Source organism: Typha angustifolia, chromosome 14 (genome assembly GCF_048772165.1).
Source record: "Typha angustifolia cultivar Huaian chromosome 14, ASM4877216v1, whole genome shotgun sequence".
NCBI lineage: Eukaryota > Viridiplantae > Streptophyta > Magnoliopsida > Poales > Typhaceae > Typha > Typha angustifolia.
The window spans coordinates 2964843-2988114 of NC_133252.1; the positions used below are offsets into that span (position 1 = coordinate 2964843).

At 35.5% G+C, this 23272-nt stretch overlaps 1 protein-coding gene across 5 annotated transcripts; it reads left to right on the forward strand.

The window, feature by feature from the left end:
• Positions 1 to 98: 98 nt before the first annotated feature.
• Positions 99 to 21342, forward strand: LOC140775300 (uncharacterized). 5 transcript variants are annotated; one of them, XM_073118502.1, is made up of 20 exons: positions 99 to 237; positions 810 to 1675; positions 2069 to 2260; positions 3527 to 3588; positions 3706 to 4213; positions 6001 to 6201; positions 8182 to 8437; positions 9828 to 10071; positions 10144 to 10298; positions 10402 to 11019; positions 11597 to 11763; positions 12263 to 12476; positions 12561 to 12752; positions 13224 to 13340; positions 14526 to 14771; positions 17022 to 17226; positions 18076 to 18293; positions 19533 to 19684; positions 20248 to 20509; positions 20590 to 21342. In XM_073118502.1, exons 2-20 carry the CDS (start codon positions 870 to 872, stop codon positions 20860 to 20862), a joined length of 5088 nt encoding a protein of 1695 aa, XP_072974603.1. In that variant the 5' UTR covers positions 99 to 237; positions 810 to 869; the 3' UTR covers positions 20863 to 21342. The 5 variants fall into 5 exon arrangements, with proteins under 5 accessions (XP_072974603.1, XP_072974607.1, XP_072974604.1 ...); XM_073118503.1 differs by lacking the exon at positions 99 to 237 and adding an exon at positions 251 to 347; XM_073118504.1 differs by lacking the exon at positions 99 to 237 and adding an exon at positions 366 to 548.
• Positions 21343 to 23272: the final 1930 nt, after the last annotated feature.

Here is a 23272-nt window from a genome sequence, read left to right on the forward strand (position 1 = left end):
ATTAGGTTACTCAATATGACCAAATTACCCTTGCAAATTTTCTCCATCACGGCGGTATAAAGCCAAGATCATCTCGCCGTCTTCTTCCGAGTTTAGACGTCATCTCCCTCCATCTCTCTCTCTCTCTCTCTCTCTCTCTCTCTCTCTCTCTCTCTCTCTCTCACACACACACACACACATCCAAATTCGGAGTCTATCAGCGGAGATTTTTATTTATTTATTTATTTGTTTTTCAAGGTAGGCGCCAAGAAAAGTCTTAAGGGTTATTTCACCAGCTCTTCCCTTTTGTTGATCGAATTTGGCTTCGGGTCATCCGAGATTTCATTTTTCTTTGGTGGTGGTGTAAGGTTTATGGTTAACAACTTTGTTTCGCCAGGAAAACCCTAAGAAGGACCTCACTTCTTGTTTTGAGACCCTGAAAAAGTTTTCTTTCCCATTCTTATCCAATGTCCAGAGATTTGCTGTCTTGTTTCCTTTCTGATTGCCGTATGGAGAATCTTTTTTCTTTTTCGGTTACTTGTCCGTAAATGCGGTTACGTTATGCTTTGGTGGGTTTTACTGTCAAAATTATTGTAAATTGAGATTTTTGTACAATTTTACAAAGAATCTTTGGTTATCGTTGATCTTTTGCTGCTACTGGGTTTCTGATTTTCCGAATAAATCCGGTTACATTACGTTAGTGTTTGTTTTTGAAAGATTTCGTACGTTTTCCGTGGAAAAAGATTGTAAAATTGATTTTTTTTTTTGGGACAGCATTAGGAAGAACCCTTCCTCACAGGCTAACGTTGTCTATTTCTTGATTTTTGCAGCAATTGGCTTCTGATTCGAGCGAGTTAACTGCATTTTGCATGTAATTTTTCTCTTGGGAAATGGGTAGGAAGAAAATCCGCCCAAATCAGGCGGGAAAGGTTGATTTTACAGATAGGAGTAGTGGTACAGCTGGGAAGCTAGAGAAGGACAGTGATTTTTCAATTGTTAATGGAAATAATGATCGGGTCGATAAAGACTCAAGCAAACTAACTTATGTTGATTTAGATAGGAGCAACTGGGACTCTGATAATCATCTTGATATAGCAGAGGTTGTTCTTACTGATGTCAGATTTTCTGATGGAACAGTTGATTATGGAGTGGTGGAAGATAGCTACAGGCGATCCAATTTTTGTCTTCGGATCTGCTTATGTGATGTGGAAGAAGGTAGTTTTAAGTTAGGTCAATGGCCTTCATTAACGTCTAGCAGTATCTTTTTAGAGTATCTTATACTTGATGAACATAGATCGGAAGATATGGGAACTTCTTCTGTGCTTTTCTCCGGTACCTTTGATGGCCCGGGTGAAAGTGTTTCTGGTCTTGCTCACTTGGTTAGTCTGAAGTTCCTGACGCTAAGACTCATTATTGAAGTTGGAGATTTGGTGGATGTTCCATCTTTTAGGGTTAGAGTTGAGATACTGAATAATGCTTTTGATGCATGTGAATCTCTGTTAGAGACTGCACGGAAGCCATGGAAAAAGAGTATGATGAATGTAATGTCTTGGCTACGTCCTGAAGTGACATCCTCAGAAGCAGTATATGGGATTGGGGAAATTGATGTGCAACCTGATGGGCCTTGTAAACTTGTTGCGAAGAACGACACTCCGTTTGATACAGCTGACTTCTATGAAGCCATTAAGCCTTCAAGGTGAGCTTGCTCCATCTAATTTGTGATTGTTTCCTTAAGATCTCATAAATCTATCTTGTTTAAGTTTTTCTTTCTTCACATAACAATCAAATCAAGTCTTTCCATTTTCGATAGCTCCTGAATTACCACAGTCGAAAAGGTTTTAATGAAATAATGTGTCAAGTTATTTGAGTGTCTTTCTCACCTTCTCTTCTTCATTCGAAATCTCTTCAATTAATTTGATTAAGAAGAACTTTCATGAGTTTTTTTCTTTTAGTACTGTCAAAATTTCTGGCATTGTCATACTATATCTTGACACAACTTATGCTTTTCTCATAGGTGAATTATCTATTGGTATAAGATATTTATTACCTTTTGCCTTTTCACTTTTTTTTTATAATTTTTGGTTTTCAGGGAGGAGCCGGTGTTGGAAGATGTATTACCTGACTTGCTTCCTCATCTTAGACCATATCAGCGCCGTGCAACATATTGGATGGTTCAGCGTGAGAAGGGAGTGAAAGGGAAGGAAACTGAGTTACCGGCTCCTTACTGTGTGCCAGTTGATTTCCTTCATAAAAATTCTAGAATGTTCTATAATCCATTCAGGTAAGACTTTTGAGCAAATGTAATTTTATTATCCTCATTGTGTGCCCATTTCAGATATAGAAGGAGAATGAGAACAATATTTTCCTATAGGCCAACATACACTGTAAGAAGTAGGTATCAGAAACTTAGCTATGCATTAATAAGATGCTTAACTTGGTATTGCAACTACAGTTATATTGCTGAAATGGAATTGACATGCTAAGCCAGTGGGCGTGATCCAGAAATTCAAAAACTCAGACAGCCTTAATTTCAGTATTTTTAGTTCTTCCAATTGTAGATTATGGCAGTGCATTGTAGTACTTTACATTGTCATCGCCTTATTCCTTGTTCCAGCCTTCTTACAGCATATTGTGTGCACTAGAGCTGGACAAATTATAGCGGTTCTGTTCCATATTTATTAAAGGGTTTAAACCTCTTCATCTTAAATAGGAACTAACTGAAATGAGGGTTGTTTGTTTTCTCGTTATTGTCACCTTAACTGAAATGATGCATATTAATTTTGTCTGACTTTGTTATGAGGCTCTGTCTTACTCGATAAAAGCAAAATCTTCATTGTGCATTACACATATTTTATATTAATTGCAGGGGAAACTTTTCATGTTTGTACATCCTCTACAACATGTGTTCGCATCATGATGCAAGACCAAGGGTCCAACTATAGATTTTTATTTAGACAGTCGAATTTGGTTTTGATATCTATTTGACTTTTACTTGCTGTGCCTGATGCTTAATTTAGGCTGAAGTCTCATTTCATAAGTTGGGTTCTAGTTCCTCCTCGAAATACCACTGTTTTGTTGGTAACTATATCATTGTACTATTTCTGTGATCTTTTTTGATATGTGGGGAGAAAGATCCTAATGTATGCAATGTTCATATAGGTTTTCCTAATAGTTATGTGTGCAGTAGACACATGTAGTTTACTGGTTGATCCCAAGCAAGACCAGGTTTTCCTCACGTGAAGTATTTATATTTTTTTTCTCGTTAGTTTCCCAAATTGTCAAATATTTTCAAAAAGAAAAGCACGTGATGAAGAGCATTGTTATCATATATATAACTTGAGCTTGAACACATCAAGGTCATCCAATTTTTTGTTCCCTAGATAGAAATTTCTACCCTTTAGCAGGCGAAAGAGTCTTTCTTCTATTAAGCATATTTGATTTCTTCGTATGTATATTTCAGATAAATCATACTGCATTTCTGTAGTCTTAAGTTCTTTGTGTGCAGACATATTCTCTTTTATCTCATTAGCAATGTCTTCCTTTGCAGCGGAAATGTTTCATTGCTTCCAGAGTCCTCATTATCATATATTTATGGTGGGATCTTAGCTGGTAAGTAGATATCCTCTGGAATATGTCAAAATAAGTCAATAACCTTTATGCGCATTACTAGCTTGATCCCACTGACATATAGTTGTTATCTTTTTGTCTATGAGCTACAAATTACAGATGAGATGGGGTTGGGGAAAACAGTTGAGCTGCTAGCTTGCATATTTGCCCATCAGAAGACTTCATCAGAGGAAGTCATTCTCTCTGATGGTAGTGATGAAATAGGAGAGAAGATAAAAATACAAAAATTAGAACGTGTCGAGTGTATTTGTGGAGCTGCAAGTGAAAGTTCCAAGTACAAGGGGCTATGGGTACAATGCGATTTATGTGATGCTTGGCAGCATGCAGAGTGTGTTGGTTACTCACCTAACAAGAAAGCTTTAGTTTCCGATGAAGTTGACAAGAGAGGAGACTCTGACCAGAAGTCAGCAGCGAAGAAGAACTCATCCACTAAGTCGAAGCATTGCATTAAAAAGAAAGATTGTCACATAATAGAGAGTGATGGAGAGTATATATGCTCATTTTGCTCACAACTTATTGAAGCTGCTAAAGCCAAGATATATACTCATGCAACTCTTGTAGTATGCCCGGCTCCTATATTAGTGCAATGGCATTCTGAAATAATTCGGTATTAACATTATGCTCTACCATGTTTTAGCCCTTTTCAGTATGTTGGAAGTTCTTTTTTTAAATTTAAGATATATGGCTGCATAGGTACTTTACATTATTTAAACTTTTATTGCTAGATCAAATGAGCTTGTCTATAACAATATTGCGAACAAATTTTTTTTTTTGGTTTTAATTGGTTGCCTTATTTCGTAAACATCTCCGTTTATTGACTTTATTCTACAGATCTAATTTTTATACAGATTTATATTCCATGATATAGCATTAAATTTTTAATTAGTGCTTTCTTGCGAAATATAAAATGGTATTATTGGAGAGTCAATTCATATCTTTTCAAAATCGCATCATGCATCTCTGTTTGGTGATGAGAGTAGTTAATCTAATTTTGTTGAACATAATATGATAGAGCTTTGTTTAGGCTTTTATTTTTAATTAAAGTAATTTGGTGCTACAAATATTTTATTAATGTTATAGCATCTTTTGTTCACTTTTTTGCATACTAGTACTATTCTGTGCATACTAACATATTAGGAAATTGATTTTCTGCACATATGTGAACATTTGCTGTCCTTATGCCTGTGAAAAGAAAAGAATTGGTTGCTATCATGCATTCTGTAGCAATTTTGTGAATATAGAGATGGACTTTATTTTTTTTACAATTCCCACTATGGTTTTCTTTGTCTGGCAGTAGCATGCAACATTGTAAGGGCACTACTATTTGGAAGTAATTGGTGATCAAGTTATGATTAATGCTTGGTTATTTGTAAAAAAATATATGTTGGCCGGGAATGTACTAGGAAGACATCTGGTTGGCATTAAGTTTTATCAAGCATGTCATAATTTATATAGCAATAGATCATCTTGTGGTTGCAGAAGCATGTGAATTGTGAAGTTGATTTTTTATTTCTTGCGTCTCTCAATTATTTATGCATTTAAGTGGGGATTTGTAGATACTAGATACTATATGGAAATTGCAACCTTGATTGATTGGTTACTGTAATATAGCATCATGACATGGAATTTGCATGCATGCTTAGATATGCTGCAATCATGTGTAATTTTCACTTGGGTTAAGGATTATTGGATTGTTTAGAATCTTTAGATTTCTTACCAACAAAATCACTCGCTGATTGTGCATCTGCATCATATGTAAAAGAATCATTTATGATCTATGGTCTATCAATGTGGTAATGTAATGAGGTTAAAAGCATAGATCTGCTGGTTTCGACACTGTAGCAGACAGGCTTTATATATGACTAATTATTCTTATTTTAATTTTTTTTGTAAATTTTTTTATAAATTTTTAGAAATTTCTCAATATTTTTAAATAGTATTTAGAATTTTATTTAATTAAAATAGTCCGATCCAATACAGATGGTCGATATAGCCGATACGGCCGATACTTATCGTTTTTCCGGACAATTGATCCCGATTCCGTTACTGATTTTCAGAACCTTGGTTAAAAATTGATTGATTTTCTCATTAATTTATACTTTTTGGTTTGTTGCCACTTACCATATTGCATCCTTTCTCTTTGTTACATGTCATGAAACAGAGATCCATTTTTCTATTTATTTATTTATCATGTCCACCTTTTTTAGGCTTTTAGCGGTATCTGTCACTTATCCTATTATATCCTTTTCATACAAAAATGTGATAATATAGAACAAGACATCATTCTTCTTTCATCTGGATGCGGTACTCTTTCATCTGGATGCGGTACTCTTTCATCTGGATATGGTACTTCCACATGATTGTGCTGCTTATTTATTTGTTTGCTTGTTTTAGTCATACAAGGCCGGGATCCCTGAGAATCTGCATTTATGAAGGTGCAAGAAATTCGGACTCTTCAGACAAATTGAAGATTGATATGACTGAGCTAGTAACTGCTGACATCGTCCTGACAACATATGATGTGTTGAAAGAAGATTTGTCACATGATCCTGATAAAGAGGGTGCTGACCGCCACTTCTTGAGATTCCAAAAGAGGTCGAATCCATTATAAGTTTTGCTTCTTTCCATGGTTCTGTTTTCTTGTTTGCCTTTACCTTCTAATAAAGTGAAATCTTTTATTTTTTTAAGAAAGAATAACAATATAAACTCATACTTAATATTTGAACTTCTCAATACTTTTAAAATCTAAGAGCTAGTCTATCTTTTGGCGCAGAGAATTAATTTTATCAATAAAATTCTTTAGGAGTGTATATGTAAATCTATTAATGATTTCTAACTTCTAAGCATTGCTTCTGGGGATGAATTAGCAGACCTGTAGTCTTGGTCATGCAGCGAAGTCATGCTCCGGGGTGTTCAATGTGCTCGAGTTGTCCATTCTTAGATATAACTATTTCGTTGTCTCTTTCTTTCATGGATGGCAATTTCGGCCGATCCCGATTCTGCCCTAATCCCTGCCAAATGGCTGATTTCTGGGTGGGATCGGCTGAAACGGCTCAATGCGGGTTGTTTAAATATTTGGGCCAAATCAAAAACTCGGGGATATCGATAATGATGTCTTCATTGCCTTCTTTTCAAGATTTTACCTTTTACTCTCTCACACACACACTCATACTCTCTCCTTCTACCCCTTATACTTCATTGAGCTCATCTGATAGCCAATCCGGAGACTTTGCACTTCGGTGAACTCAGATGATTGTTTTTTTTTGTTTTTTGTTTTCCATTTTTCCTCTTTCTCTCTCTTACTCTCTAACCTTCCCTTTCTCTCTCCCTCTCTTACTATTGCAGAACAATAGTGTAGAGAGAGATTTCTTTCTCTCCTCATCTCACATTCTTACTTCTATAGCAGAAATTTACGAGTAGAAAAATTTATCAGATCTTGCTTGTTATTCATCATGATTTTGAAAATATCATTTTTTTTACTTTATACTTTTTAGGCATTATATGTGAGTAATTTGATGTAACTAAAAAATAATCTGATACCGTATCGACAAATACGAACGACTAATACAACCGATAATGCCTATACATATCATTTTTCCGAATGTTCCGATCCCGATATTCAGAACCTGCTTTCTTTTATTTGAATAAGAACAAGGTTCGAAAAATCGGGATCGGGATCGGCCTTTTGAAAAAACAATACTTATCTGTTGGATAGGCCATATTGGCTGTATCGGTCGTATGGATCGGATCGGACTTTTTAATTACATAAAATTCTAAATATTATTTAAAAATGCAAATTTTTTAAAAAAAAATTTAGAAAAAAGTTTACCTTAAGTAAGAAAAGAAAAAAAAACTATGGTGCAATAAAAATTGAAAAGAAGAAGAGATTAAAAAGAGCGTGAGTGGAAGAAAATCAAACAAAAAAAATTATGATGCAGTGAAGAAGAAGAAGAAGAAGAAAAGAGAAGAAAAAGAGAGAGTGGAAGAAATAAAAAAACTGAGAGAGAAATTAAAAAATCATATACCGGAGTTTGTTGGAGTTCACCGGAGCTAGATTACTCCGTACGAGAAACAATGATTATATGTAAAGAGAGAGAGAAAAAAAGAAAGAGTAAAAGAAAGAAAAACAGTAAAAGAGAGAGAGAGAGAGAGTGAAAAGAAATCGTAAAAGAGAGAAAGAGTTCAGATCGGGCCTGGATCGGAATCGGGTTTGGCCGATATGGCGAACCATGAATAAGAATATTCTGCGCTTTCATTAGTTATCTATTTTTCTTCATGCCATAATCTACACGGCATTGCCATTACTTGACAGATTGAAGTTTAGTGTGAAGGTTGGGTAGAACACAATATAGTAACATTTTGATTCTCTTAACTTTTTTGTATTTTGGTCATTTAAGTGGATTGAAACGATGCTTTAATTCAACTCTATTTGAAACCTGCACCACATTGTAGATGCTTGGTGATGAGCCTAAGCCTATAAGCATTGGTATGGGTTTTGTCAAATCTGTGGACTTCTAATAAAAATGTGTTCAAAATTGTTTCTATTGATCTATTGTCCTGTCTCTTCATTCATAGATATCCTGTTGTTCCTACTTTGTTGACAAGGATCCATTGGTGGAGGCTGTGTTTGGATGAGGCTCAGATGGTAGAGTCCAGTAAAGCTTGTGTGACAGAGATGGCAATGAGGTTACATGCTCAGCATCGCTGGTGCATCACAGGAACTCCAGTGCAGCGCAGGCTTGATGACCTATATGGTTTATTGCGTTTCCTTAGGGCGAGCCCGTTTGATGTTTATAGATGGTGGGTTGAAGTGATTAGAGATCCATATGAGGTATGATAATTAGCATTGTTTCGTTGATCGCTCCTTTTTACATAATAATTGATCTTGTAAGCTCTCAATTTCTCTCAAAGTCAGTCAATGATATTTGCAATGTGTAAACTTCTGATTATTTCAGTTGAAATGGATTTTGTTGTAACAGGTCCATAACTAGGCTCAAAATTGGATAATTGATTTCTGGTCTTGATCAGCTACAAAACCAACTGATATCTGGCTACTAAACGTTAACTCAGCTATCTGTCCCAATTGCCACTTTCTTGAATGTCCTGCCTACTTCCCTTTAGCATTCCATCCCTATCCTGTACCCAGTATTTCCCAAATATTTGATGTGTGATTGTTTTCCCCTTAGTTGTGGTGGTCCTTTGCAGCTGAGAGTGGTGCTAGCTACTTCTTGCTTCAGTGGCAGCAGCCACTGCTGCCTCTGCTGCAACAGCCAGCATCACCGTCCTTGTGGGAGGTGGTAGCAAGGTGCTAATTCTGACCTTAGTCAGCGTGCCTGAAGCAGAAGCTTTTGCCATATCTGCCATCTCTGGAGGCAAGAGTGATAGTGAGTCTGTGATCAGTGCTGCTGTTACATTTTGCAGCAATGACAGTAGCTGCTTTGTTGCTCCAGATCACAATGAGAATAGTAACTGCAACTTTGCTATGCCAGGTCGCAGTAGTGGTTGTCGCCCTGTCATCTCAGTGGCGATAATCAGGCTCTATTTTTCCTAATTTGTAGTGCTTTAATAAAGATATACTAATAACATATTAGAATCAAAGTATTTACTGATGTAGGTGTCTCCAGTGACAACTCATCATCTTCTTCCTGTCTCCCTCACCTGTCCTCTTCCTCTCCATCCTCCTCCCTCCTATCATCTGGGAACCTTCTCTCTCACCTCAAAAACCCTCTCATTCGTCCTCTCCCACCTCAAAAGCCTTTTATCCTCTTCTCTCACTAATGGTCAGAGAGCTCTAGTGAAGAGGCGGAGGCTGAACAGCAACCACCACTGCTGGAGGGAAGGAGATGGCTCTGAGGTTGGAGAGGAGAAAAGGGTTTTGACATGCCTCAGAGCCATCTCCTTCCCTCAGAGCCATCTCCTTCCCTCCAGCAGGAAAGGGAGAAAAGGGTTTTGACATGCTAAGAATATTAAGTTCTGGATGCTGTTATGAGTGAAGATAGAAGAAAAAGATTTACTTGACATGCAGGAAAGTATCAAAATATGAGGACAGACTGTTCTGAACCCAGTAACTTAATATTCTTAGCCAAATTGTGGAACTATAGAAAATATAATCTACTGGCTAAATCTGCTGTCTGATGGTTCTGGATCGTTCTATAGACCCAAATACATCCTTTAAATGAGGCACCGATGGTTGTAATACTTTTTCACACATTGCATCGCAGAGAAGAGATATCGTGGCTATGAAATTCATCCAAACCCTATTTAGACAAATTATGTGGCGTTCATCGAAAATCCATGTGTCAGAAGAGCTACATCTGCCACCACAGGAAGAATGCATTTCCTGGCTATCACTCTCACCAATTGAAGAGCATTTCTATCAGAAGCAACATGCAACTTGCGTAAACCATGCACATGCAATTATCAAGAAACTGAAAGATGACAACTATGGAAAAGAGTCACCTTCTGGTAAATCTCATATTGGCACATCTCATCAAAAGGAAAAACTCAACTCTAATGCTCTTCTGCATTTACTTCCAGGTTCTAGTGCGTCCAGTGTTCTTCCCCACAGTGAGGTTGCAAAGCTTCTCGTTCCACTTCTAAAACTTCGTCAAGCATGCTGCCACCCTCAAGTTGGAAGTTCTGGTCTATGTTCTTTACAGAATTCTCCTTTGTCCATGGGAGAAATATTAGAAGTGAGTCACCATATTAAACTCTTATGCTGCAAATTACTTCATAATATTTGCGTCTTATTTGATGATGGGATTAAGTTTCTGATAGTAAGAGTTTTCCCTGTAGGTTCTGATAGGTAAAGCAAAAATTGAAGGAGAGGAAGAGCTTAGAAAAATTGTTGTTGCATTGAATGGTCTAGCTGGAATAGCTGTGATAGATCAAGACAACAAACTTGCTATATCTTTGTACAAGGAAGCACTGGTTTTGGCTGATGAAAACTCTGATGATTTCCGTCTGGACCCTTTATTGAACCTTCACCTTAATCATAATCTGGCTGAGTTGCTTAGAACTAGTTCCGAATATTTACCCCTATGTCCCCTAATGGAGGCACATTGTTTTGAAGACGCTGAAACAAGAAAAAGGAAAGCAACAAGTGCAGGCAAGTTTGATTACTATTATGTAAAACGAAGGAAAACTAACAAGGAAAGCAAATCAGTTTCAACCACTGAGAATAATTCTCTCAAGAACTGCAGGAATGTTGAAAATGTCACCACACAAATACGTACAAATGGTGATAGTGGGAAGAAACAAGTTGAAACTGGCAGTCAGTGTCAGGCATCTGCTAGATGTTATTCTGATGGCTGCTTGAGAAAGACTTGTGAAAAGATTAAACAAAAATACTTGTCTATGTTCAACTCTAAGCTATCGCTTGCACAGCAGGATTTCCAAACTATATTAATGCAGGTACTCATGCTGAATGTAGTCTTCTGCTTCATGGAAGTGCTCTATACCCATTTTCTTTATCTGTCCAACTACGTTGGAAGTCATATTTCTTGTATCATGCTGCAATGAAGCTATTTTTTGTATCCAGAGTGGTATTTTGACTGATCTTAGTCCTGACAAGAAACTGCTCCATCTATTCTGTTCAACTATAGATTCCTCATGAAATGTGAATTCTCTTGCTTGCTGACATAATTTTAATAATTGAACGTCTCTCTTTTTCATATCTATGCCACTTTGTAGAATGAAAATCACGTTTTTCATGAAGAATAATAGAATTCAATATTGCTGAAATCTCTACTACCTTCTCCTGTAGAAGAAAGAAGTTGCTGACCGCTGTTTCATCATTTACACAAAGGACATGTAACTGTCTTTTAGTAATTTCACGAATATTGCTATATGTTCTGGCAATTAACAGACTATCGTCCAATGACAAATTACCAGCTTTTTTAAATCACTGGTTATTGCTATATTGTCATTGTATATTTTGTGGATTTTCACTTTTTTTTTGCATTATTTATTAATCAGCTTTTGTTTCTAGGTTTCCACTATCTCACAGGAATTAGAAGAGCATAAAATGGATTGGTGGTTGGACGCCCTTGACCACATTGAACAGAATAATGATTCATCTGAGGAACTACTTAGAAAGATCGATGATGCTTGCACTAGGATTACCAATGAAATGGGGTCGAAGAGAATAGCTTCAAGGTAAGTTATACTGTTCTATGCTCTTGTTATTTATAATCTTAATTACTTTGCTGATTTCTCTTTGTGCTCATCAGATGGCCTGAAATATTTTTTGCATCAAACTTATAGCACTATTTTCTGAGATGTCAATGTTTTGAAGTATCCGTAGGAGGTGGATAAAACTTCATGGATTATTAGAAATATCTTTTCTCCATATTTGCTCTTCTTTTGCATATGATGAGTTTTAACTGTTCCACTATCTTACATTCTCTGATAAAATAGAATAAAAAGCTTTGCCGGTCTGTTGGAGTCCTTTTAAGTTTCCTCAAGTTGCAAAAGATCTACAGCAAGTGATGTTATAGAGTTGGTAAAGTTACTAGTGCAATTCTATTTGATAATTTGGAATTGGATCACGTATATAGTGATTAAAACAAATTAAATTGATAAAATAAACCAATAAGGTTTGTTGTTTTGTTAGATCTTTGCTTTTTTCTTCTAATTATTTTTGTTCTTTATTCAGGGTCCGAAGTATAAGCATGTTGAAATATACTATTGAGTCTGGTGTAGATTCTTTGCAAAGTTCTAGAAAAAAATTGATAGACAGGCTTATGGAAGTTAACCAAATGATGGAGAAGCCAACAGATGATGATCTTGAAAGTCAGAGATATTGTCCAAACTGCTATGACGGCAATGGTTCTTTATGCGTGCAATGTGAACTAGATAAACACTTTCGGGTTGGTGGATCTAGTACAACTTTTTCATATGATCTAGTCCTTAATAAGTTATATCTTTGTTCTCTCACCTATACAAATTTTCAGGTATATGAGGCCCAGCTCTTTCTTGTAAAAAGATCAATTAATGATACTGTTATTGCATCAGTTGAGGAAGCATTGAACTTGCAAAACCGTTACTATGAATTGAATCATTTTTTCCGTAATAAGATGACCTCAGATGAATCTCATGTTGATAATGGAAAAAATAAACAAAGGTCGGCTAGGGAAAGCGTACAGGTAAATCTTATCATCGAAGTTTCCCTTTTTGGGTATTCTTCTACATTTATGTCTGTTGATCTGGCTGATTTCTTTCAAATTTATTCTGGAAGAGTGGCTGCTTTTTGTATTTGCAACTAGTTATGCCTTTAATTAGGTTTATTGTTGTTGTAGTCATCTGTCAGTAGTGACAGGGTTTTGTTCTTAATGTAACTTCCTTTTCTTTTGTCATTTTTAACTCCTAATTAGACTACACAATCCTCTTGTAGGCGGTCAGACTGAACTGATTTTTTAATGCCTTTTCTGGAGCTCATAATAGTATAATAGACTAATATGTTATTGTTACCTACTGTATTGCAGTATGATGGCACTCTAATAGATAATTGACCAAAGGTTTTGAGTTGGTGATATTGGAAAGTTAGGATATTCCATGATTGCATTTTCTTCTGATCCTAATTGCATTTTCTTCTCTCTGGATAACATTGGATTTAGGTTTACAGACATCCTTCTGCACTTGAGACCTCCCTAAAGGTCATCAAAACTCATTCCAAGTCAATCCTAGGAAGGAAGGGAATGGGTGTTGCTAAGAAGCACTTACTTCTTTTTGAGGTATGCCAATCATTGTTCAATAGGAATATGATGAAAGAGATTGATTATCTTTTCAGTGTATATACTCTTTAACTTTTTCTGAGACACATCTATTACTGTTCTACAAAGGAATGAAATGGAGATATTGCTGTCTTTTAAGTGCATAAACTTTTACGTACATTTGGTACCTTACTTTCTTTTCTTTTTCTTGTGAACGTTAATATTCTAAATGTGTGTTTGGTTGTAGAATTGGATAAGAGAAGATAACCCTAGGCTTATCCCAATGGATAATATATCCCCTAGGATCACTAATCCCATATTACAATTTTAGTTTATTGTTTGGTTTATACAAGACTATATATGGATAAGTAAACATAATTACATTATTATCCTCGATAAAGAAAATTAATACCGTCAATTACTATTTTGAACAACTGTTGATTATCTCAAACTTTAATTATATCATTAAATTATATTATGTTAATTATCAAAATTAATCACTTCCAATTCAAAATAATCATAATTAAATTCAAAAGTAATACAAATAAGTTGATATAAAAATGAAAAAAAATGAAAAGTTTTTTTAATATAGCAATACTTTAATTAAATATAAAATACTAATAAAAATATTAAAAAATAAAATAAATTTTGAGTAATTATGATTGTTAGTTTGTTATTTATATTTAACAGTAGTATAGTACTAAGACCATCTTTTCTCCACTCAGGATATATCATCCCCCTCCTTAGATGAGATGCAATATCCCCTCTTTTGGGAGATATGACATTTAGTCCAGACTTCTAATCTCATATATTAATTTTATATTAAATATGAGTTTATGTGGGGCCCACAGGATAACTAATCTTTATATTCCTTGAACAAACATATCATAAATTCAAACAAACGCACCCTAAATTCTTAAGGTTACAAGTTCTCTACTAATTGTGTGGACAAGATGATACATACTAATGGCATCACTTCTGAAATAACATGGAGTAATAGATGAATAGCTGCTCTAATCATATTTTCTCTCAGAATTTTTACCTTCTAGGAGTAAAGAAAACTAAGAGAGACCATTTAGGATCGGGTATTGCTTTATCTCCATCATTCTTCCTTTGTTTTCCTTTGAACATTGACTGTAGTATTCAAGACTGAATAATCTGAGCTATTCTTTTAAATAGTGAGATGATTTCTACGTATTTCTTTAGGCTATGCGCAAGGAGTTCACTCAAGCAAGGTTATTGTCAATTGCTCAAACTCAGTTACTGCGCGCTCATGATGAAATTAAAATGTCTACCTCACGATTGCGGCTTAAGGAGTCAGAGGATGAACCCAGTGCCATCAATATTCTCATTAGGGAAGAGTTGGTTCCAACCAAATTTCAATTATCAACTGATAAGCTCTTGTCTTTGTCCTCATTGGAACGTATAAAAGGACAACTCCGTTACTTAAAGGTGAGTCTACATAGATCTTTATCATTTCTTGTTCATCTTTAACTACCGCTGAATCTTACATCTTCATTACATCAGGTTAGATTATAACAATGTCTGATGCTTGGCAAACATAAAAAAATAGGTGTCATAAAGATGGTGCAATAAATGGAAGTTTCTTTAAATACACAGTAGACATCTGACTGGAGAAGTTATGGAAGCAACTCGGATGTGGAAAGCTATTATACTTTTCTAGATTGTTTACTTTAGATTATGGTTTGTCAAAGCCGGAGTAGATCTAAAAAGATCTTTTTTTATAATCCTTTGGTTTCTATATTGTCTAAGATGCGCTGATTTCTAAATTCCAATAAATAGCATGTTATTTACTTATTTTATATTCAAGATCATTGTTTTGTCTGATTAATAAATATTAAGTGTCAATATATTACGGAAAATTCTGAGTGTAGGATTATTTACATACTGTCACCATTCGAAATAGGAATCTATGACCGGCCATGTATCCTTATAGTCTTAAAATACCCGAGGCCCTAACTAATTATCCATAATATAATGGAAGTCAAAAATTTATTTAGTAACTCCAATTCAAAAATAAAATATCTAAATTATACAATCAATGTCTTCTAAACATTACTGAGGGAACATTTAGCTTTTTAATTTGAAACTAAGAACCACTATTATATTTAAAAGTGTGAGAGCTAGATTCCTAAGTGGAGGTAGAGTTTCGATGTTCATGTTCACTCGCCACGCTGACCAGCATTTAACAAATTTAAAGAGTTTAATGAGCTAATACCTTTAGCTCAGTGAGTGAATCCACTTAAAAGTTAGGAAATTATTCTTTATCAAATATGAGACATTAATCAAAGCTTAATAATTTATAACAATAATTAGCAATCTCATAATATTCATATTAAGTATAAGCTACAAAAATGTAATTAGCAAGCTAATATCATGCTCTATATTATTATGCAAACTTTCTCAATCTCAATAGTGTCAATTGTCTCAGCTTGGGACTGTGCCAATAGGTCCACATTTACTAGAAGTCACCTCGAGATGCACTCGAGTCTTTTACTCATAACTCGAGATGCACTCGAGTCTTTTACTCATAACTGATCTGTTTAGGGTCACTAGGAGATGTCACTATGTGATAAACACAATCTGCCTTTTCTACTAACTATAAAAAGAGATTAGAGTCATCTTAGGAAGATTTCCACTCTGGGCCTATTTTTTAACCGCGTTAAAGTCACCTAAATAGATCATGTATTGATTAGAGATAAGTCTGTCTCATGAACTTCAAGATAGACTTGAATCACCACAAGGAGATATAACAAAAAATATCTAGCATGTATTTGTTCAAAGTCCTACCAATCCATAGCCAATATTTTATTATTTGCATGAAGAACAGTAATGCATAAGGATCAATATCTTATGAATTAAAGTATTACACGAAGTAGAGTATAACACAAAATATAAAAAGATGATAAAGTACGAAGTATAATATTGCACAAATGCTAATACAAAAGAATCATAGTATGAAATGCGAGACAATAATTATGTGAATGAATTTATTCACCCTAAGGTTCATGTGGAATAACTCAATTCAGTGACTCCAGTAAAAAATTCTTCACATACGATTTGTTTGGTGTTATTCGCTTACTTCGGTGACTCCCTGAAGACTGACTTCGACAATAGTAGCTCCGATGAGGTAAAGATGTAACAAAAGAATTTAGATGAGGAAGTAGGAGATGAATGGCCTCCTCATCTCGGTACTGTAGTACTGATACAGTGCCATCCCATAAAACCTACTTTTTTTATTTATTTTTCCGCGGTGCTGTGGCACTGCTACAGTACTGCTGCCAAAAATTTCTTTGGGGTTTTGTTTTCTTTTTAAAAGCCCTTTTACAGATCAAAGATATATGAGTCCTAATAGTTTCTTATTTATATACATAATATAAATATTAATTTGTTTTAATCTAAATACTAAATAATCAAGGATTAAACAAACTCTCTCATTATCTAAATAATTATCTCTAATTTCTTATATATATTTATTTTCGAAATTCTGGGTTGTTCATACAGTTGGCTTTTTGTGACTTCCATATTTCTCCACCCTTTATAACTAAAACTTCTCTGTGTTGTCTGTTCCAGCATGAATCTTCTTTGCAATTTACCTCTTTGTTGTTTGACTATCTTATTCTGAACAGCTGTAGTGACTTTTTATGATTATACTGAAATGCTGCTTTCCTTTTATGGTAGGGAATGGTGTTATCGAAACAGAAAACGCAGAATGAGCACCACAATATATCATACGAGACTCGAGATACAACTAATTTTGCAATTCCTTCCCTTTCCAAGGAAGAAATTGAAAAGAATATTGATGATGAACCATGCCCCATCTGTCAGGAGAGATATTTTGACCAGAAGATGGTATTTCAGTGTGGTCATTTTATATGCTGCAAATGTGAGTAATTTTGAAACTTCTGAGAGTAAATTATTTCCATCTTATCCATTTTTGTTAAAACAGTATGAGTTGGAATGGAAGTAGAATGAGCGTCATTATTGTAGTTTTATTGTTTTTTGCGAGCCCAGTTTTTTTGACTCTGTAAGATACATGCCATGTAAATGATTATCTTTTTTGGTGATGAGGCTAGTTGCAGTATCTTACAATATGATTACTTAATTCACCTGCACTTCTCTTATATTAGCTCAAGATAGGAGTTGTATCTAATTAGTTCAGAACTATAAAGCTTTATACATATCTAGTCTTATAGGGTTTGGATTCTCATTTTAATGGCGGTAATAAAAATGCGGTCTCATGTAGTAGAGGTTGGAATTTCCTGCATATATATTTTCTTTTCGCAGATTCCCACATAAGCATGACTTCGACCACCGAGTAATTGATTAGATACTTAATATGCTCTATAATTTTGATAGGCAATTTTGTTTTATTTATTGCATGCTATCACTTCACTTTCTTGCTCATCTATATTATTGACTTCAGAAGGGTCCACATGGAGATTAAGTGGGTCTAGATCATGAGGAGAAAGAAGATGGAATTGACTTTATCTACTATTTTGCCAATCAATTGTAAAGACGACTTATTATTGGAAAATATTTCCAGTTCTATTTGAAACTTTCTATGCATAAATATAGTTACAATTGCAATTCTGTTACTTTCCTGATATTTTCTGCATTAGACATTAGCTTTAAAGCTGAGCTACATGGATGTTCACTGATTCATTGACTGGTACTTAGTTACTTTTATTGTTACTCAGAAAAATGGATCTAACAGCTTAATGTCACATCACAGGCTGTCTCCACATGTCGGAGAGGGCGATTGAACATTCTGGAAAATCACGTCAGAAATGGATTACTTGTCCTACATGCCGTCAACGTACAGAGTTTGAAAACATTGCTTATGTGGTTGAGAAACAAAATAGGAATGGTGATGTTGCAAATTTAGGTGCTTTTCAAGCTGAGACTCTGTTAGAAAGTTCTATTGTTGTTCAAGGCTCATATGGGACAAAGGTATATTCTCTCATTTCCTATTCTACCTTACCTGTCCTCAATTTATATGATATCTGGAAAGACCTTTTGGGTTGGCCCTTATTTCCTTACTTTTTAGTACCAGTTTTCATCAGTCTCTGTCTGTTTTACTTTTTAGTACGAGAGCTATTACCTAAAGATACGCATTAGATTTTTTTAGTCGCAGTCCATGCTTTGATTCTTGGAAAAAAGTAGATACTGACTGGCAATTTGTAGTTCAACTATATGGATAACCCAATACAGAAACTATCTAGGAAAGAGGGGTAATTGGATATCTTAGGGAGTAAAATATGAGAGTAATAAATGTATGGGAATGCCCAAATTGCTAAAGCATTTAGTCTCTATATGTAGGCAAATACAGCATAACAGCCAAAAAACTAGTAAGTGCTGCACAAAGTAATGCAAGATATACTATGCAATGTCATTTTTGTATTCCACATGTATACTTTGTGATGCAGATTTAGTTTTACATGGAGATATGAAATCGCGTCCTTCAATATCATGATTGGGTCGTCCAGGCCAGATCATCAGTGAAATATCATGACCAGGTTGACCAGGTCAGGCCTGATGACGACATTGTTTGAATTCCGAAGTTTTTCACCAGATATTTCTTCATTAATCTAGATTCTAGGGGAAGCAATTTTGTCTAGAGAAAAGCTGAAAAGTTTCCAATGGTCTTTTGTTGGACTCCTCGGCCAATTAGTTGGACATAACCTTATCTACAGTCCTTTAGGCAAAATTCATTTATTTGATGTTGTTGCCCGTCCACTTAGGGTCCAATTAGGCAGATGGACAAATACAAACAAGTAGATGTTCGAGTCAAAATATTTGCCATTTAATTGACTAATTAATATCACATTCACTTGAGCTTCAATATGACTATATGGTACAGTACTAAGTAAACACAAATGCCTTGCATTCTGCACAAATGCCATCATGGTATTGTTTTGGCTGGTAGATGGATAGATGTCCACATAAAGTGGTTTGGCCATTCACTTGAATACCTATGTAATGTATCTTTCAGCTTTAGTTTGATATGTAACTGAGTCTATATTCACAAAAAATATTTAGCCATTCACTTGAATATCTAGGTAATGAAATCTTCTTTAAGCTTTGATTTGATAACTATCCTGATCTGTTTTTTATATTGTAGGCTAAAGAACTTTTTGCATTTCTAGTTAGTCTACTTATCTTCTATTTTGTGGTTTTTGACTTGTCAAGATTGAAGCTGTCACTAGAAGAATATTATGGATAATTTTAAATGATCAAGAGGCCAAAATCCTTGTCTTCTCCAGCTGGAATGATGTGCTTGATGTGTTAGAGCATGCATTGGTTTCTAACAGCGTCACATATGTTCGGATGAAGGGAGGCAGGTAAAATATTGTTTACAGGCATCCTATTTAAGTCTCGTAAACTTTTTTTTGGTCACCAAGGAACTAAAGGGAATTTACTTGTTCCGAAGTCTTTCATTTTGTTTCAACATTTTTAATGTAATGGAGTGATGGAACAAGAAAGAAAATTAGGATTGCACCCACACGCCTCTAGATCTATGATAAAGCTCACCTTTTTATTCTTTTCTTTTGTTCTTCTTCTTCTTGGTGGTGAATTGGAACCCCAGTTAGACTTTTATTTAGCCATTGAATATGCTTGCTCGTGAGCAATTTTCTTAATAAGCTTTGTGATATAAATGTAATGACTGACTATCTAGGACCTGGAGTTTCATATGGAAATATTTTTAATAGGTTTGATTTTCTGTCTTACCTGAAAATGTGCAAGGTGCCCATCTTCTTCTATTTGTTCTTATCATTAGAATTAGATTTGCTTTCAGACTTTCTTTTTTCCATTCTATCTTTTCATCAGGACTTATGTTATTGGAACTATATTGTTGGTTTGGGGTTGCTATATATGTTCTTAGGTAAACTAAAACTTTCTGCAGGAAATCACAAGTCGCAATTGCACAATTTAAAGGTCAGAGAAGGATTGAGGATGGGGAGAAAGCCAAGGGCCATCCTTCCAATGAAAAGCCTGTTCAAGTACTCTTGATGTTAATCCAGCACGGCGCAAATGGTCTCAATCTCTTGGAAGCACAACATGTCATTCTAGTGGAGCCATTATTGAATCCTGCAGCTGAAGCTCAAGCGATCAGTCGTATCCACAGAGTCGGACAGGACAAGAACACATTTGTTCATCGCTTTCTTGTATGCACGGGAGCTTCTATTTCCAGAGCCCACACCCATCTTTTGCTAAGTATCTGATCATGTGTTACTTTTCTTCACAGGTAAAGAGCACCATAGAAGAAAGTATTTACATGTTAAATAGCAGAAGGGCGGCCTGCTCCACAATGAGCCGCAAAGCTAAAATCCTTAAGGATGAGCCTGTTTTGACTCTTCAAGACGTCGAGTCCTTGTTTCCTGTGGCAGTCCCTTCTGACCCTCAGGAAGAAGAAAATAATCGAGTAGAAAGTTTAAGGCATTTGCCTCCATCCGTTGCTGCTGGTCTGGCTGCTGAGAGGAGATTCTTGGAGAGTCGTTATAACAGCTTGCAGCAATAAGTAGCTAAGCAGCCCATTCTTTCTCTAAGACAGGCAAAAGGTGGATAGAGATTTCCAAGAGCAGTTAATCTTACTTGGCTGGTTGAATTGTTAGGCATTTGTGGATTAAAGGTAATAATGGGGGACTTGGAAAGGTGAAAATAGTCTTGGTTTTCTTCTCTTTTCCTTGGAAGACATGTAGATATGGCAAGTTTTTTTATGTCCTTTTATTTGATGGACTTGAGGGACAGGAACTGTATATATTTATATTACCTTTTCGGCTTTTCCATCAAAAATAAAAGCAGTTTACATGTAACCTTCAGTGATTTTATAACAATATCATATAGAGTAGTTCTTCTAATTCCGACGCAAGTTGATGTGTTTGCGTCATGCAGCAACTGATCAAATGCTGCTTAATTCACTTGTTGTAATCTTGTAGTTTTGCAAATCTAGGATTGGTGGAAGTTGTTCTTGTATATAATAAAGAGTTAATCATACTAGAGGCTCCGAAATATAGCTTATCTTCATATAAATCTTTCTTTTTTTATTTTATTTTTGGATACTTCGACTCCTTTAATTATTTAGTATCTCTTACCTTTTGATAATGGTAATGAAAAACATTAAATAATTATCTTACCTTTTTAATTTTCTCTCTTCTCTCTGGTAATATAATTCTTAGAAAGTTTAAAAATAATTACATGATATTTTAATTAAAAAGAATAACAGAAAGGATAGTTTAGAAGTCTTAAGGAATTAAGAGGATCAATGCGTTATTAAAAATAAATAAATAGAAAGCTTTGGTATATACTTCCTTTGAGCTTAAAAAGCCATGCAGGTTAAACTTTTAGAATTTTGAGCTGCAAATCAAGGGGTTATATTACCTTGTCTTATGAGATGTATGTCTATCGTAATTATTACCACTTTACTATCACTTGGAAAAATTAATTATAATTTACTATTAATTTCTAAATTATTATGTAAACACTATATCAGCAAATAGGAGTCCAAACAAATCACTCGCTAAGAAATCTATTTATTCACATCATTAGATAGAGAGAGAGAGAGAGAGAGAGAGTAAGCAATTTATTTATAATTTTCTTCCATGTAGATTTAAATTTAAAAAGAGAGAAGAAAGAGAGAAAAATAGTAGATTTAAATTAAAAAAGTCTTTTTCACTTCTCCCTATGTATCCAACGAACAAAAGAGAAGAGAACTTCCTTTTTCTTCTAACCCACAAACAATCGAATAATTACTAATCGAATAAAGATATATAAACTAAACCAAGAGTATTAAACGAATAACACCGCAGTTATTCACCATCATTTGCTGCTACTGCTGCTGCTACTACTACTACTACGCTCCTTAAGAGCCTGGAACACTCTAGAGCTCTCGTAGAAGATATGAGCCCTCCGATCGTAATCGGTCGGCTCACGTCCCTCGTCGCTCCCGGCCATCGCCGCCTCCTCCAACCCCTCTAGCTCCTCCGCCAACCCCACCTCCACCTCCGCCGCTTCCCCGCTTAACGGATCCTCCTCCGCCACCGCCCGACTCGGATGCGATTCCGGATCCGACCCGCGCCGTCGGGGCTCGATCGCGCGCGCTCGCGGTGCCAGCTCGATCCTTCCGGCGGCGCGGCGCGGCCCGAGCGGTCGGATGGGGGAAGCGGAGCCCCGCGGGGGTTTGCTGGGAGGGAGGGGAACGGGGGAAACGGCCGTGAAACGAGAGACCGCTGATTGCATTTTCTTTTCCCTTCGCGGTGGAGAATGCGGAGGAGTTCGGGTTTGGATTGGATTGGAATTTATGCTGCCGACCGTTAGGGCTGTTATGCCACGTGGCGATCATGGAGTCATGTGGCGACTCAGGGGATGGCATACGTGTACGGAAAGAGTCATCGGTATGAATGAGTCGGCCCGTATAAGGATTCCTCGCATCACATCACACTCGGTCTTTATCCAAATTAGCCCTCACAAAAAATTATTTTACGTGCTCACTACTTTCTAAAACTTAGTGTTTTTAAATATTATTGGCCCATCGGCTTTCAATTATAAATCATTGATATTTTAAGTTGCATTCATATAAGTTATTTAATTCTCTTAAAAGAAATTTTGAAACTCGCTTAGTTGGTAAGGAGAACTGAGTTTTTTTTTATTATTTTAGGTCTGCCAACTTTTTTTAGGCATCTTATTGATTTCAAATTATAACATAGTTGGCGATTTCTAAATAACAGTAGTTGTGCGTCGTTGACTTATATGAAAATTTTAAATTTCTCTATAAAATTTACCAAAATTTAGGAAATATTTATACATAAATTATTTTTTGATTTAACAACTTTTAAATATAATTCTTCGATTAGATTAAGGATTTATATAGAAATTTCTTCATGAGATTTGACACAATTATTTTAGAGGATTTTAAATTTTTATATAGAAAA

What these genes read in the sequence shown, in the direction of transcription:
- LOC140775300 (XM_073118502.1), top strand. Translation starts at nt 870, where the DNA reads ATGGGTAGGAAGAAAATCCGCCCAAATCAGGCGGGAAAGGTTGATTTT. An exon ending in GAAGCCATTAAGCCTTCAAG is followed by an intron (nt 1,676 to 2,068) that starts GTGAGCTTGCTC and finishes TTTGGTTTTCAG; the next exon opens with GGAGGAGCCGGTGTTGGAAG. An exon ending in TGGCATTCTGAAATAATTCG is followed by an intron (nt 4,214 to 6,000) that starts GTATTAACATTA and finishes TGCTTGTTTTAG; the next exon opens with TCATACAAGGCCGGGATCCC.